Genomic DNA, 17,046 nt, shown 5'->3' with positions numbered 1-17,046 from the left:
TAAATAAATTCTCTTTTAAGAATGAGGCTTGGTTTATGGATTCAGAAAATCTCCTCTAAAGAACAGCATTTTTTAATAGAAGATAGTCATATTTTCAAAGCACAGCAGAGAACTGAGACAGTTTCTCTCTAAAAATACTAAATAAATGTGATGCAAGGAATATGTCTGACTAAGGCCAGAAGCACTTCTGCTGAGAGAGAAATAGAAACACATGACTCTGTCAGGAGCTGGCTTTAAATAAGTGCCACTGAGCTACCACAAACCTATTTATCAGATATAGAATGATTGCCCTCAATGTGGTGTTAAACCTAAAAACTTGACTGTACCAGTGGTAAAGAGAGATGTTTTATCTTTCAGAATAATAGGCTATGAAGAAAGCTCAGAACTTCAAGTGTAGTTTCTTCAACATGAAGTGTGCAAACAATAACTTTAACTTGTCGAATTTCATGTAGTTTATGTATATTCTACTATATATTCTCTTGACAAGAATAAAAATAACACCTATAACAATTTTTGTACCTGTAATATCTATCACTTTTTCTCTCAAAACACTGTCAAATTTTGTGAAATAAGTTGTTTTTCATATTTTAAACAGATACCCAGAAGTGAACATAATTCCATGGTAGTTAAACATCTTCAGTTGCTGAGGTTATGGAGAAATGATAAATCCTTATATGTTGCTAATAAGAAGAAATTCGCAAACTAGTTCCAAAGAGCAATCAGACAACATAATCAAAACCATGTAATATTCATCCCCTTTGGTCTAGCAATTCTACTTTAGGAAATAATCCTAAGGAAGTAATTATGAAAAAGAGTATGACACATCTATTTAATGACAATAATAGCTAATGCAGCATTGTTTTAAGTAGCACAGTAGTTTTTTTTTTAAACATTACCACATGGATACCATTACAAGAAGTAGATACCTCTTCTATTATCTCCTGTAGATGTTCAGTCAGGTTCAAATTCTTCCTGTAATCTGTCACAACTTTGTCAAACTCATCCACACGTTTCTGCAGATCCTTCATGGCTTCCAAAAGGACATTAACTTTCTTATTTGGATAATTTAAGAAAGAATCAGAAGGTTTAGTTTCAATTCTGTCTATTTTCCTTTTCAAAGCCTGTGCAAAAAAAAAAAAGTTTTAAAATAACACTCAATTTTCAGGAGGCTAGTTAGTGATTTGAGAGAAAAACTTGGGAAAACACTATGACATTAAAATCATAATTATTACAAGTGTATTTTGGAAAGAATGAGATTTCTTTCAGATAGCTTATTGATGCAACATTCAGCAACCATGTAGAAAAATTATCTATATGCCAAGATCTATTCCAGGTTTTGAGAATGATTTTTTAAAAAATAAAAATGATCATAAAATCAAATATTTTATTGTCTTCACTAAGATGTTTCCCGGGAAAGGCATTCAAATAATCTAGCCAGCATATGTGATAAACAAGGTAGGTATAAGGGGCTATGGGAGCAGTGGGGCAAGCTTCTGACATGGGCAGGTGCAAAGAAAGGAAGAGGGGCATACCAAAGGTGTGAACTGGTGCATGCACATGCATGCATGCATGCGTGTGTGTGTGTGTGTGTGTGTGTGTGTGTGTGTGTTGTGGGGAAGAATGGAAGCAGAGAGGCTGGGTAGGTTTGACAGAAACCATTCTGGAGCTGCGTCAAAACATAAATTAATTTATTCTATAATTTACACAAAGAACCCAGTTGTTATAAATATGGAAAACTACCTTTACAATGCTATAAAAAGCCCAAGGTTAGGCATCTAGAATTGAAATGCAAAATGATTTTTCAATAATTGTAGTAGTACATGCACACATGCATGCACAAACACACACACACACAGCATCCACACTTTATCATTACCTGTAATTTTTCAGCATATGTTTCAACTTGTTGAATTTGATATTTAAGAGCCTTCAGATTGCGAGCTTTTTCATTTTTCTTAGTGTAATTAAATTTCAAATTGTTGAATTTCTTTTTGATATCTTTGAATGACTCTTTGAGCTGCAGTTCAATAAAAAGAGGTGATTTCCTTACAATCAGAACATTAATATGCACTTGTAATAAATCCAAATATCTAAGCACTTCAAAATATTCATAATTTTCAAAATGCATTTAGAGTGATTTTCAACAGGAAACCAGTTTGCTAAGAGAACATATAATGTGAATTTAAACCTCTTCCCCAAATATAAGTAATTACAAATTGTTCTTAGTACTTTTTGAACTGTAATTTATAATTAGGATTACAGTTATAGAACATTCTTTGCCCTCCAGGCAAGAAAGTTGTTAACAATTATAGATTTTCAGCAACTCTTATTTTCTGATTTGTATTTATTTGGCATCATTTTTCCCATTCCTTCTCTTCTCTGTGTGCTAGGCTTTTTCCCAGATCCTTCCATCTCCCAGTGCTCTTACAGCTAGCCTGTATTAATATTATCAAGGCTCCAAGGAGCTGTTCACATTGCAGAGGTCAGAGAAGTGTTGACATTTAGCTCAGCGAGGATATTAGTGAGGTAGAAGAGGACACCCAATATGAGATTTAGTAGGAAAAGGACTTGATTTGCCCATGAGCAGTTTCCAGTATTGATTTACTTCATAGATATAGGCCATTGACTTCAGAGGTCCTTCAAAATCAGAAAATAAAGTGACAGTGTTGCCAGTGAGGGCAATGTTAACTTGTGTATAAACAGAGTATATGACTATACACTGATGACAGGGCATAGATTAGGACAGTCTTAAGAACAGACAGTTGAACTTTGCCAATGAACTGAAATTCTAAGCAGTGCAGTTCCATGATACATCCCACTCTCTGTGCCCTTCCCATATTCAAGAACGATAAACATATTGACAGTCAACTCTCTTTTCATATTATCAGCAAAGAGAATTATAAAGAGAAAACATAAACCTTCTCAGATTATAGGGAAGCATTTAACAGCAAGAATGAGCAATGTCATGGATGATAAATTTCAGCTATGACATTGAAAGTCAGAAACACATTAAAATTCTTTTCAGTGACAGCAAATAAATTATTTGGGAGGGAATAAAGGCTATGTACATGCTAGATTTTAGACTTATAATGCAGAAAAACATACATGCCCTGGAAAATGTGTGCTTTCTCAAAATGCTTATTTCAAATTCTGCATATTGTAAAATCAAAACCTTGACCTTATCTTTAACACTTCTTGGAGACAATTATCTATAAAGCCCTAGCAGACGTTCATGCAAGAAAATTATCAGGCTGATGCAATTTTTGCAACTGACACACTTATTCTTAATAATTGTTGTTTATTTTATATAGTAAATGAAATTGTAAAACACTAGTTTTAAGCTACAACTAAACCAGAGACAGCATTAAACATTTAAACTGATAAATCAGTAACATTCTAAAGGGTGGAAAGAACTACAACTTCAAAACTTGAAAACCAGTTCTCTATTAGAGCTCAGGAAAATACTTAAAAGATCATATTCAGTTGGTGTATTTTGGAAATAAACCACTGATATTTAAATTATTTGATATTCAGTGTTTTAGTATTCATGTGTTGGATTTTAGTGGAAAAAGGTAAATGAGGTCAATTTTATGGGACTGAGGTAAAATGGACTACATCTTGTGTTATTCACTTAACACTTTGATGGGAACTTTTTTTCTCAAAGTCATAATCTGCAATTATAGGTGTAGTAACGACTATATCTGAGGAAACCAGAGATTCTTGTATTAAAAAACCATGCCCTCAATGGGTAGTTGTTAAATGAGTGCAGAGTTGCTGTTTGGACTGATGGAAAAGTTCTGGAAATGGATAGTGGTAATGGTAATGGTAGTACAATATCATGAATGTACTTAATTAATATTACTTAACTGTACTCTTAAAATGGTTAAGATGGTAAATTTTGTGTTATGTGTATTTTCCACAATCAGAAAATTTTTATTTTTAATAAAAATAAAATAAAAAGGAAAGTAACAGAAACAATTTCTTGTCACTAACATGTACCCATTAGAAAATAAAATTATATATATAGTTTTTTCCTTACTGAAACATGACATATACTATAAATTTTTAATCTAGAGAAGGGAAAAGGGTTCTGTTATTAACCTGATAACCACTGGGTTACCTCTGCTTATATAACTGGAAAAAATCAGCATCTATTTGAAAACTATGTGATGATTAGAGAAAGGCTAAGCCTGAGCACTTCAATTCTAAAGTATGACATTTTAAGGCCATGTTGGATTAAGAAATTTAAGACTGATAAATGATGAGAGCACTTTTATTTCTGTTTGCTTCAGAATGTATGCACTTCCACTGAAGATAATCTGTAAGGCCAAAGAATGTTCATGGTGCTGTGGTATGTGAAACAGGATCAGCTTCTATCTGACACATGAGCTCCTTTGACAAAGTAGTTGGCACTTTTCTCTTTTGGTCCCACTGGAAGTCCATTTTAAATCCTGTTCCCTTCCCAGCTCAAATTCAGGACTATTGCAGATACAAGTGGAGGGCAGCATGCATGAACTACCTTCAGCAACTAGATTTTCAGAAAATCTAGCTTTGCCTAATTGTTTTACCTGCATATTCCAATATGAAAACTTCCCACCTAATCCCCACATAACTTGTGATCACATTTTTAAGAGAACTGAGTGCAATGGTTGCTTGACTGTGGTGTCATTGTTCATGCAGCTGTTTCTAACTTTAGTTAGCTTGTCAACAATGGGGAATGATCGAGATGGCTGAGACAACTGTGCAACTGGAGCACATACCCAGAAGAAATAAAAGAAAAACACCCAGAGCTTGGGGCAAATAAAATTTACCCTATTAGAAATCTTTAAATGTTGTTACAATTTACATTAATAAAATGTATGAAAGTCTTAAGAAACTCAGGACAAGGATATTTTTTTCTAATGAAGAGTGTGATTTTCCTATCTTTCCACTTGCTCAGCTCCTCCGTATTTGTTATGGAATAAGCTGATTTTAACTTTAATAGCTATAGCTAGAAAAACATTATTGAGACTTTAAAACTGTAGTTCTTTTGAAACTAGCAGAACGAGCACCTTCACGAAATTTTCCAGTGAGCAGCTCAGGGTTAGGAATGAACACCCTTTTCTTTGAGAAGCAGCGGAAGGGAAAGAGGCTGTTAACAACGAGGCCGGCTTGCTGTTTTCAGTCTTGACAAAGTTGGTGGAGGCGGCTGTGGCACAGGAATGTATTATCTGAGAGTCTGTGGCTGGCAAGGCCAACTTATATGAACAACATGGGACATTTTAAAACTAAGGACATTCATTGAAAATGAAAGACTTTCATTAGCACTATGGCACATTTGTGGCCAGAAACAAAAGCATGAAACTAGTAGTTCATTACTTTAATGTCCACTTCATGAGCTTCGTTTCTTGCCCACCATTTTGCCCACTCCATCTGATGCTCATTCTAGGCTTCAGAGTTACCGCCTCTTAGGGATGCTTGCACTTGAAATGAAGGGACCCTAAACTCATAATTCAACCTGAATGACTTGCTACAATTATTAATGGGAGAATATTAAGCCGTAGTGCTGGAGAGATTTTAAGATACTTGGCCTCCTTCCATCCAGCAAGTGCACCTCTGTCCTCCTGTACTTAAGGCAAGTCTTGTAGCAGCAGAAAGTGAGGCAGCATGGAAAGAGAAGACAGTGGCTCCATTTCAAATTGTAGGTGGCAGCATCTCAATAATAGCTATTTTATCCACTCTGCAAGCTTTGTGTGTTCATAACATATTTAAAATTTTCTGGACATGATTACTATGATTTTAAACCTTAGTTCTCTATGTTCTTTAGGCAAAAGAGTCACTTTGCAGATGTTAAACACCAAACTTTAACAGATTTTATTCCTGTTGGATGGATATTCTCAGAACAAATTATATTCTTCCTATTCTCTTATGTATACCCTCTGAATGGGTCCAGGGTGTGGCCAGTAATGAGTGGCTGTGACTGTGAAGCCCCACGGGCTTTAATTCGTCCTGGACTCCATAGTTTCCTGAGGACTTTTTTATATCCTTATGGCCCAGCACATGGTAGCCACATTGACATTTGTTGTTTAATTTTTTACTGAGATGACAAATTAGGGTTATCAATATGGAGAATAATAATGATCTGTACTATACCATAGTTCTGCCCCCATCAAGTGTTTTGCCCCTTTATACATTCTTTTTCTGCTTCCTGTCTTGCCAAGCAGGTAGTCTGCAGTTAATTTGCCAATAACAAAGTGCTATACAATGTCAGGAAGTTTCATTTTATTAGTTATGTATGTGTCTATACCAGGATTATTTTCCTGTTCTAATTTATTGCTTCTAACCTGCCACATATCACTGGAACTCCATTGACTAACTTATCCAAATTGACAAAAAGAATTTGGGCAACTGGAACATAAGCCTCTAACATACGGAACGTATGCTTCTGTTCCTGTGGGGTAAGATGTTGCTACAGTGTAAAAATTTCAGGCTAAAATAACATAACTATATGGAAGATGCTGTTTGCAAAACTTATTTTGATAAAATGCATACCAATCCAATTCTGCCGTTACTAGTCTTTTTTAGCAAAGCAATTGTTTGTGACCAATAATGAGACTGCAGTTAGTCAAATTTCCATTAACATCATGTAAATGGAAAGGTAATTTTTTTGGTCAGGTTGCAAGAAGAAAACATGTTCAATATAACTTACCACATTTCTAAATGAAGATGTGTAAAAAATGAGGAACTAATGATGTTCTGTCATATAATACTGCAGAGAATATCTATAACACCTTCTGTGTTAACATCTTATTTATATTGCCAGGCGAGAAAATATATAGTGAAACTTAACATTCATGCATACAAATGTATCTTTGTATGATATGGATATGGGTGGAAAAAAAACCTCCACAAAATCTGGCAGTCTGAAGTCTGTTTTCTAGTAGATAGACATGGAGAAAATAAAGTTTTATGATTTCCTGTATCCTGTATAGTGTATAAAATTAGAAAATAATAATATTTCACCCAAAGACAATAAAGGTACAAAACCATGGTTCTTTCCATAAGGAATATTACATCACATTTTTAAAAATTATTATATTTTGAACACCTCACTTTATTTTGCCTTGAGGTACTGAGTCCTTTTCCAAGGTCTTTTAGTGTGGTGAAAACCATGTTTGAGTTAGTTATGGCATCATCAAGAAAGTAATGGTGGTTGGGATAACCAAATGAACTGTGCTCTTATATCAGCTCATACAAATAGCTTATAACAGATATGCCAGAAAATAAGGATAAAAGCATAGAAAAAGAATACAGCTAACATCAGACCATGCAGTGGTTGAGTGGGCTGAAACAGTAAGTGAATGGTGAATTCTGAGTTCAGAAATTGATGTGGGTTGGTGCCCAGTAAAGGTTGGTGCTCCATAAATAGCTTCTGGCCCAAAGCTGACTCCGTCATACACTGTGAACAGAAACTCTGCAGTCTTATAGCACATTGCACAAATGAAAATCATATACACCTCAGTTTTCTCATCTGAAAAATGAAGATGTAGAACTAGACATTTTTCAAAATCTATCTCAACTTAGAGTCTGAACTTCCAAGAAACACTTTAAGCACATTAGAAGCAAAACAATGTGTTTTCAAATCAATTAAAAAAAATCAAAGGCTATACTTAGTCTAGTTCCCTGGTGGGGTATCTGACTTTATTGTTTTATACAGAAAAAAAAGTAGTGCAACATATTGCTTTTAATTTTATATAATGTTTTTGCTATCTATATCAAATATTAATAATGATAATAATAATAAAAATATTTAGGTGTCAAATATTATTACCACTTGGAATCTACCCATCTGTTTGTGCTCTGATATTCACAATACAAACTAGAACACATATATCTTTACTTCACTAAACAGCACTGAAAATATTCCTTCTGATGATTTTCCTATTAGGATTATGGTTGGAAAGTCTAGGGTGTGGATGCTACACTGTGCCATGCTTATTGTATCTCCAGAAAGGAAAGGGGGAGAGGACCAAAGATTTGCGAAGTCCTTTGACTGTGAAACAGTAATTTAGATCAAAGATTAGTTAGATGTGAAGTAGAAGCAAATGAAGAATAGCTTTTGGTGTTCAAGATCATGTTAAAGTGATATGTGATTGCTAAATCAAACCCGCATGTATCTGGTTGCCCATTCTTGTTATGGTACAGAGAATCCTGGGGCATCCCTACTATGCCTGGAAGGGACATCTGTCATCCTGGCTGGCTGGCTCCCAGCACAGGCTCATCACGAGGCAGCCCTGTAAATAGAACCACCATGGGCAGGGCTTGAACAGGGAGACCCAGTTCCATAAATGCCATAGTGCTGAAGGGAGATAGAAATGGAGCCATGGGGAGCTGGGACTAACCCTTAGGCTGCCCCACTTATGGTTTCAGTAAATACAGAGCTCAATATCGGTGCAGGGAAAGAGATTTCCAGGAAGACAAAAGTTTACCAAAAAAATTAGAAGAAGAAAGAGGGGAGGAGGAAGAGGAAGATAAAGAGGAGGGGGTGCTGGGGGTGGGGAAGAAGAAGAAAAACAATAGCTTTGGGAAGAGATAGCAATAAAATTGTTTCCATGGCTATGAATTTTAATGTTATAGCCTTGGGGACAATGTAGGTCTCTTTAAGATAGTTTTCCTTAACAAGACCTGACTGAAGCGTTGTTAGCAGCAGAATGGGAACCAGAGGGGGCTGTTCTACTGCAAAGAGGGTAGGCTATGCCCTTGGTTTAATCCTGAATGAATCTCCAGCCCAAAACAACTCCCTGGAACATGGACTTTAAGCAGGAACTCTACAGCCCTGTGACACATTGCTAAAGTGAAAACTGTCACAGATGTGGGTTCCTGTGTCTCTCCTGTTAAACAGGATCCAAGTAGCCTCTCCTGCTCTCTCCCTGTCTCACTTTCCTTCCAGCCATGCTCCCTTCCTGTACTTGCCTGTGGTCTTTAAAAGTGTGGCCCGAAGGAGGCAGGACTTCAAAACTAGACCCCCATCCAAGTTTAGTTATGCATCATTTAGTCCATGCTCTAATGTTGTTGGATAATATTTGATACGTGCTGGACCTAGGTTGTGTAAATGGGGCATAAACAGAATAGCAAGAAGGTTTAGCAGCTCCTTTCCCCTGCCCCCTTTCCTAGTGGTCTTGTGACTAATGGTCTCAGAAACACTTTGCTCTAAGTGGAGCTAAACCTGGAATCATGGTACTTCGTGTTCTGCTGCCAATTCCTAGTCAAGAACCAGGAGTCTTGCTATCTTGGTCTGTTTCCTCTTAGAACAGGTAAGCCTTTGAATCGAGAATTTAACCAGGGGAGCGTGGCTGTGGTTCAACACAAGTCTGGGGACTGGGCACTGGGTAAAATTGAGGGAGAGGAGGTGGAATTATGTGATTGTGGGTGAGGGGTGCATGGTCACAGAGGATGACTTTCATCTCTTCCTTTTTGTCCAGGAGTTGTTTTGCCAGGGAAGCCACTCTGAGTAAATATGAAACCAGCCACTTGACTTTGATGATAATAATTTGTAGCCTCTGAGGCAAAGAGCCTGCTCTCCTGGCCCTCAGCACCCCCCTCACTATGAGTCAGTGGTACTTAAATAGCATCTCAGCAGGCTGGACTGGCTGCACCGGGACAGCGACACCCTTTCTGTCCTGATGGGCTCAATTCACTAAAGCAAACAACTGCTATACGGTTTGAGTGGGGGGAAAGAAAGCAAACAAAAGACTTTAATATTGCATTCTAGGTTATTCTATGCATTGATAACATCCTGACTTTGACAAGTTTGGGAGCTTGAAGTTTACTCAAACTTTCAGAGCCACTGAGGCCATTGCTCAGTGGATTAAAGGTCAAGGTGAAAACAAAGTCTCCTGATGTATGCGTTAGGCTCAGCGCAGCTTTGGGCCATTAGCTAGATCTTACCCAACCACCCACCTCAGCTACATTGTCCCTGGTGGTGCAGTACTCCAAGCTGCGGATCAGGGTCTGTTCACACTCCTTGGCTTTGGCACGCCAGTTCACACTGTCCCTCTCAAGGATGTCCAGCTGCTGCTGGAGATTCTTTGCAGAAACATTAAAGCAGTTCTAAAGATGAAAGAGAAATGGAAGGGATGGGTGAAACAGCAGTGAGATGGATATCCCACTTACCCGCATTATGAAGCTCATAAATGACATTAAAAGAAGAATAGGTTCCTGATTTATTTTACCTTAAGCATATTTGAATATAATGATTTCAGAAAAGCCAGACACCAACATGCTGGGAAAGGCAAACTGTTACATTTCCAGTCTTGAAACTTCAGTTGTGAAGATATGCTCATCACACCCAGCTCCTCAGAGACACCATTCATTATAAGGTATAATTTTTACTTCAAAAGGCGTAAAATATGCATCAGAAACATTTGGCTTCTGCGCTATAATTTTCCTGTCAGCTTGATCTTAACCTCAGGTTCATTATGCAAGCGCTCCACAGCTACTCAGCACAGAGGGCTGCTGAGGCCAGGGCCACACTGACTGGAGAACAATTGACATTATTTATGCAAAGTGAAACATTTTACTTGTTTTTCTTTTTAAAATAGATTTATAAATAAAATGAAACTTTTAAAAAAGGAACACTTTCTTGGCAAAAAAATAGATTCTATTCTATTCGACTAACAGCAACAGATATTTTATATTTCTACGTCTTTCAGTTAACAGAAGTAGGTGCACAGTATTCCATATAATTTAATAGATATCTTAAATAAACTATAAAATTGGCCATTGTGATTTTATTAATGTTATACATATTGAATAGGAAAAACATATTCTTTTCTCTCTTCAAATTAGGAATTCCTTTAAAAATCAGACAGCTCAATGTGTTATTTATAAAAATTTGATCTGGAATTACTTCCTCCTTTTAGTCTTCTTTGTTAAGATCAATACAGTGGTATAAACCAGATCCAATCACTAGTACCCTGGATAGAGTGAGAAGCCTCCTCTATCCTGGACTTTTATGGAAAAAGCAGCTTCTCTGAGCCTCAGATTCTTCATTTATAAAATGTGGGTCTTGGGATAGATTATCTCCAGGATACCTTCCAGGTCTGAAATGTTAAAGCAGCATCATCCAGGTGAAATACAATGGGAGTCACATGAATATAATTTTCTAGCAGTCATATTAAAAGTAAAAAAGGAAACAGGTGCAATTAATTTTCATACCTTACTTTGTTTAACCAAGTATTTCGAAATACCATCACTTTAACTTGTAACCAAATGTAAAAAATATTATACAGTTATTTTTTTCATACCAAGTCCTTGAAATCTGGTGTGTATTTCACACTTACAGCACATCTCAATTGTTGTTAAATTTCTAGCAGAAATACTTGATATGTATTTAAATTTCATGGGAGTTAGTTTAAAATGTAGATTCACATATCCAAGTTGTCCCCGATATACTTAAAAGTTTTTCAATAACTACAGTTTTAAAATGTAAATTAATTCAAATGAAATAAAATTAAAGTTTAGTTCCTTAGTTGCATTAGTCACATTTCAAATGTGAAAAACAAAATGTCAATATTAGACAAAACAACGCTACAATTTTTTAAATTAGCATGAGAATAGATGCATTAAACAAGTCAATCTAAATAATTAGATTTTCTCCTTAAAATAGTTGTCTTTTGTTGTAGCTGGTAGAAATTCACCACAAATAACTACCAATGATTTTGTACATTCTTTAATTTAAAACATAGTAGGTTATCTGCCTGGTTTCTTTCATATTATAGCCCAACTCCTAGCTAATTAGATATGAGTATGGTATATAATGAGGAGTGAATAAGCATACAATCAGGTATGAATGATGATGTTCGAAGTTGCTTACCGGCCGCTGCACACATGAGATGACCTCTACGCCCAGGGAAAGGGCCAGTTTGTGGAGATGGTCTATATGTGCCTGCTTTTCCTGAAAGCGATCTAGGTGAACCTGGGCTCCATGAGCATCATCCAGTTCCTTTGGCTGTTCTAGAAACTCTAATTGCCTTGATTTGATGAGATGTCCCAGCTGGAATTTAGGGCATTAAGAATTAACATGGGTTTTGTATTTTTATGAAGACAGATTTTTAAAAATCCTATTTCTTACATTTTACTAGCTGGTCCAAATGCTGCCAGGCCCCTCTGTAACTGTGTTATGGACAAATGAATGTTACAGTGCTGCAAACCAAGAGGGTCAAATCAAGGAGCTGGCATTGTTAGTTCTATTAAAGAAGAAAACATTCTTTTTGGTCATAGCCTAAAACCTCACCAAGATCCAGGCCTGTGTTCTGAATAAATTCAGAGGCAATTTTAAAGATATCAGTACATCTCCATTTTCTGTTAATAGAGGCTAATTACTGAAGTTTTACTGAGTACTCTACAATGTCAGGTATTTGAGATATAAAATAATTGAATATGTTTTCTTCCTTCAAAGAGCTTACACTTGAGTTGGGGGAAAAAAACGTAAGAATCAATGCTAAAAATGACAGGTGTGTGGAATAAACAATGAAAGTTCTAGAAATTTAGGAGAGAGAGAAATCACTCAAGTGAGGCAGGCTTGATGGAAGGAGCAACAGGGTTGAGATACAGTGGAGAGGAGAAAGGCTCTGGCCGATAACGACCACTGAGGCAGGGCTAGGGGTGAGGAGAGGCAAGCCATCTCCGAGGGGTAAAGAAGTCAGTTTGGCCAGGCATAGGGGAGGTTAAGAAAAGTTAGAGGCCAGGTTGTGGAAGGCTTCTAACATCAGAATAAGCAATTTGGCCTTTATTACACGATAATTTATTTTTAATTTCATAGTTTAAAACTGAGAGTCTTCTGGATATCCATGACAAGTCTTACCTCCTCCCTGACTTGGTGGAATTGGACAACCTTGTACAGGATACCCTCGTAATCTTGGATCCTGTCTTTCTGTTTTTGATGGAGGTGAACAAGGTCCTTCAACTGTTGGGACTTCTCTTTCACAGGGACTCCTTTGCCACTTAACTCTTCTGATTCTTTTATAAGGTACTGAACCTCATCATTCAGTTGCTAAAAAGGTAAGAGCAATAAAAGAAATCCAGCTTTTAGTGAGTTTTTTACTTTACAACTGACTCCTTGGATCTGAATTGCAAATCTCTCTCATTTGTTAACGAATACTGATTGTTAGCCTTGCCCCCCCATCCCTGCACATCCAGGCTTTGCGCTTGATGCTAGGGGTACATTGTTCCATCTCCATCTTCTCAGAGATTTAAAAAAGTTATGAGCAATGCAGAAAAAGTGTTTCAAAGCCAGGTGGTGAATTGGAAAGTCATGTATTTCTAGGGCACACCAAATATTCTAGTTGTTTGTTAAGTAAATGTATTTTAGATATTTTATGAAGCCATGATCATTTCTGATATTTAATACAGACTAGAATCAGATGGTATGGTAAGAAAGCCAAGAGAAGACAAGTGTAAAAATATATTGGGGGAATTACTTGTCCCCTTAGTCATTTCAGAATCCACACATAGCCACCACACTTAAGGAGGAATAAACCACTTTCCCTTTTATCCAGCACTGCTCAGATATCCCTTATGGGAATCCATATCTTGGGGTAGAACATGCAAAGAATGGACAATCCAAAGAGGAAGCCACTATAATTTCTGGGATAAAAGTAGTGGAAATAATTTAGGCTAAGGAATAATTTGCCAAAGAGTAACCTAATAAGGGTCTTCAAGTTGAAATCAAGCACGTGAACATCAGCTATGAGTACACCACAGTGACAGAGCTAAGAAACTTGGCAATGGCCCCTGATTTAGAGGAATTTACTCATACACTAGCACATGTTCAGGGGCATGTGCACATCTGTACACACAAAATGCAAGTAAGCATATAACATAGGGTATATCAAAGTACCTAACATGTAGGCTAACTGAATTTCCTGAGTTTAGAGGAAAGGGTTCTCAGTGGCCTACAATGCTGTGTGTTTTGTGTGGGGCTGGGGGTGGGTTATGCACAGCACCAGTCTTGTCTTTAAGGTATCTAAATTAGATACTTCCTAATAGAAATTCAATCTGATTCTAGCATTCTAGAAGCCAACACTTGTGAAGTAGTAACAAACAGAAATGCCAGTATATTAATGTTGCAGCAAAGAACAAGAAGCCAGGCAGGAGGATAACGTGACCGGCACCCATTTTTGGCAGCTGCGTCAGGTTTAGGAGTGGCAGGAGGTGGGGGTAAGGAGTGCATCTGCAGTCAGGGCCTGGGAGCATGACTCATGGTTTTCTCTCTCAGATCCTGAGGCTCTCTGGGAGGAAGAATGGGAGAGCACAGCAGAATTCCTGGGCAGATGGTAGGAGGCTGGGTCCCCAGGAGGTGGAGATACCGACATCACAGTGGTAATTTCAGGGACAGTGGGCAACATAGCCTCCGTGTCAGGGGCTGCCCATCCTTGCTCTGAGGTGTCTCAATCTAAAACATGTCTGTACCTGGAGGAAAATTATTAGAGTGAATATATATGATAAAATAATTGCATAAAAGTGAAAAGAAGCTAAGAATATAATAAGGACATTTTGTAGACCAAATGTTTGCGTATCATGAAATACAGAATAGTGCAGACAAACAGTAAGAAAATGTGTTTTTAAAGCAGATTTTTAGACAAGTACTGCTTTTGTTTAAAAAAATAGTAATTCGACAGTCTGTTAAAATTAATTAGATAAACCTCTACCAGTTTTAATTTTCTTTGCATTCACCCAAATCCATCAATCTGTTTCTTCACCTGGAACTGAGGCTTCATTTCATTCCATTTTTTCTGTAGACCTAAAATGGTCTGGAAGCTCCCTCCAAGGTCAAGTTCAGACACAGGCATAAGTGCTTCCTGAAGAAGTTTTAAGTGGTAAGTAGTCTGAAATAAACATTCAATAGTTATGCATGTTTTCTTTGACACCACCAACAAATATGTTATGATCATGCCATTGATGAGACAGGATATCATCAAATTTTTCAATCTTCATGAAAACACTTAACTACCTTAAGTGAGCTCATGGTTCTAAACTACCAGTGAACAAAAAAGTACAGGCTCTGGCTTTCTTCTACCTTTTTTGTTTCTATTGGAGTAAAATATATATAACAAAATTGACCATTTAATCTTTTTTTAAGTATGCAGTTTGGTAGCATTAGTATATGCACACTGGTGTGCAACCATCCATCTCCAGAAGTTTTTCATCATCCCAAACTGAAACTCTGTACCCATTGAACACTAACCCTACTGCCTTCTCCCCTCAGTCCCTGGTAACTTCTATTCTGCTTTCTCTTTTTATGAATTTGACTACTCTAAGTACCTCATATAAATGGAATCACATAATATATATCCTTTTGTGTATGACTTATTTCACTCAACATCATGTTTTCGAGGTTCCTCCCTGTTGTAGCATACGTTAGATTTTCATTCCTTCTTAGGGCTGAGTAACATCCATTGTGTGTCTCCGTACCTTCCTAAGTTGCTCTTTGAATGCTCCCCACTGTTGCTTCACAGGCTTGCTTGCGCTGGCTTTAAGTTGCGATGCCAAACGAAGGTGGCTGAGTTCTTCTTTGTCGGCCTTCTGGCTTTCCAGAGTGTTCTCTGTAATGTGCACTTCATTTTTCACGTTTAATATTTCATTTTCTTTTGCCTGTTAAATTAATAATCCATATAATGGCTTTTCCTTCCCAGAGATACAACATTTTTGCAAACAACTATTTTAGGAGGCAAACACTTGATCATAGCTAAAGCAGAGCACAGTTCTTATATCAAGACAAGTCTGGAATGCCTGTGTGGAGGCACAGTGGAGCTCTCAGAACCCATGGTCTAAGTCTGGACATTAGGTTCTGAGTTCTTCAAGACCCCAGTGGTGTTTGAGTCCCCTCTCCACCAGTGTCTGGTTATTTCCTAGGACTACAGAGCTGATTGGATGACCCAGAAATGTTCAGGTCAAGATTATTTTAATGGACAAGTTTTGAAGTGTATTCCACCTTTATTTTAACACACTCATGAAAATATGTCAAGAACCTCATGATTAGGGAACATAGGGGGCAGACTATTCTGAGTCTGTTTTTTCTCTTTATCCCATTGTGTATATTATTTTAAATCTCCCTCGAGAGCAGTTCCTCAGGTTACTCCTTTTCGTGAGAACTGAAATGTGCATCTGTATATTTCTACACTGGTTTCTCTATTGTGCAGCCCAAGCACAGTATCCCAATTCAAAGACTTCTCTTTCCAGCTTCCATATGTTTTGACTGACAGATTTGAAATCTTTTAACAATGGTTAAAAGGAGAAATAATGTTTAAATAAGGAGAAATTCAACTGGAGCAAAACTGTAAGAGAGGTAAAGAGTAATAATAGCATGTACTTTTTTAATGTGCAAACATCAAAAATTGCAGAACAGTATTTGTTGGGTAAAACTATGACTTTTACCTGGATGGCCAGCCCTTCTCAATAAATCATTGAATTTCTAAGGAGTAAATGTACATGGATTTCTATAATGGCAGTGACAGGTAGGTATCTAAAAGTCAAGGGGCCTTTTATAATGGGTCAGAAGACAGTCTCATAAATATGTAATAGGATTTTTAAAATAATAGACCATCTTGTTTTTAAATTATTTAAATGACATTAATATTGCACATTTATATTTTATATGAATTTAGATATTATAAAGTGTCAATTAATTACAAAAAATTTATAATTGTGGGTCCTAAATGGGATCTCCCCCATGAATTTGGGGATATGGGAGAAAAAAAATCATCTATTCTATAATTATGATTAAGAAGATATTACATATTATAAGAAATATTAAACAACTTCAGTGGGCCTAATCCCAAATCATATTTCTTATCTATGCTGTAAATAAAGTTAAAGTATCTTTCATATATGATTAAGAAACTATTAATCAAAACATAAGACAATGTATAATTTAATGTAAGCTTGGAAGTCTTAGCATGTTAATGCCAACTAAAGCAGCAAGTATGGCGGTCTGAGTGAGGCCGAGGAAAGGAAGAGCCGAGTCATATTTGCTGAGGTCTAGCTAGCAGGATCCAAGGAACAGTG

The 17,046-nt window shown here is 36.9% G+C and overlaps 1 protein-coding gene across 1 annotated transcript in view; it reads right to left on the bottom strand.

Moving 5' to 3' along the window:
• Positions 1 to 17,046, bottom strand: part of CCDC141 (coiled-coil domain containing 141) — a 172,410-nt gene that overhangs the window by 19,964 nt on the left and 135,400 nt on the right. Inside the window, exons 13-19 of the mRNA XM_036879429.2 lie at positions 15,454 to 15,633; positions 14,742 to 14,867; positions 12,845 to 13,033; positions 11,855 to 12,034; positions 9,940 to 10,089; positions 1,877 to 2,017; positions 927 to 1,121 (exon numbers count right to left, since the gene is read on the bottom strand). Coding sequence (XP_036735324.2) covers positions 927 to 1,121; positions 1,877 to 2,017; positions 9,940 to 10,089; positions 11,855 to 12,034; positions 12,845 to 13,033; positions 14,742 to 14,867; positions 15,454 to 15,633 — 1,161 coding nt within the window. The remainder of the gene's footprint in view (positions 1 to 926; positions 1,122 to 1,876; positions 2,018 to 9,939; positions 10,090 to 11,854; positions 12,035 to 12,844; positions 13,034 to 14,741; positions 14,868 to 15,453; positions 15,634 to 17,046) is intronic.

The sequence above is a fragment of the Manis pentadactyla genome, chromosome 6 (genome assembly GCF_030020395.1).
Source record: "Manis pentadactyla isolate mManPen7 chromosome 6, mManPen7.hap1, whole genome shotgun sequence".
Lineage (NCBI taxonomy): Eukaryota > Metazoa > Chordata > Mammalia > Pholidota > Manidae > Manis > Manis pentadactyla.
Note: the sequence above shows the minus strand (reverse complement) of the source record. Positions and strands in the feature narration are given on the sequence as shown.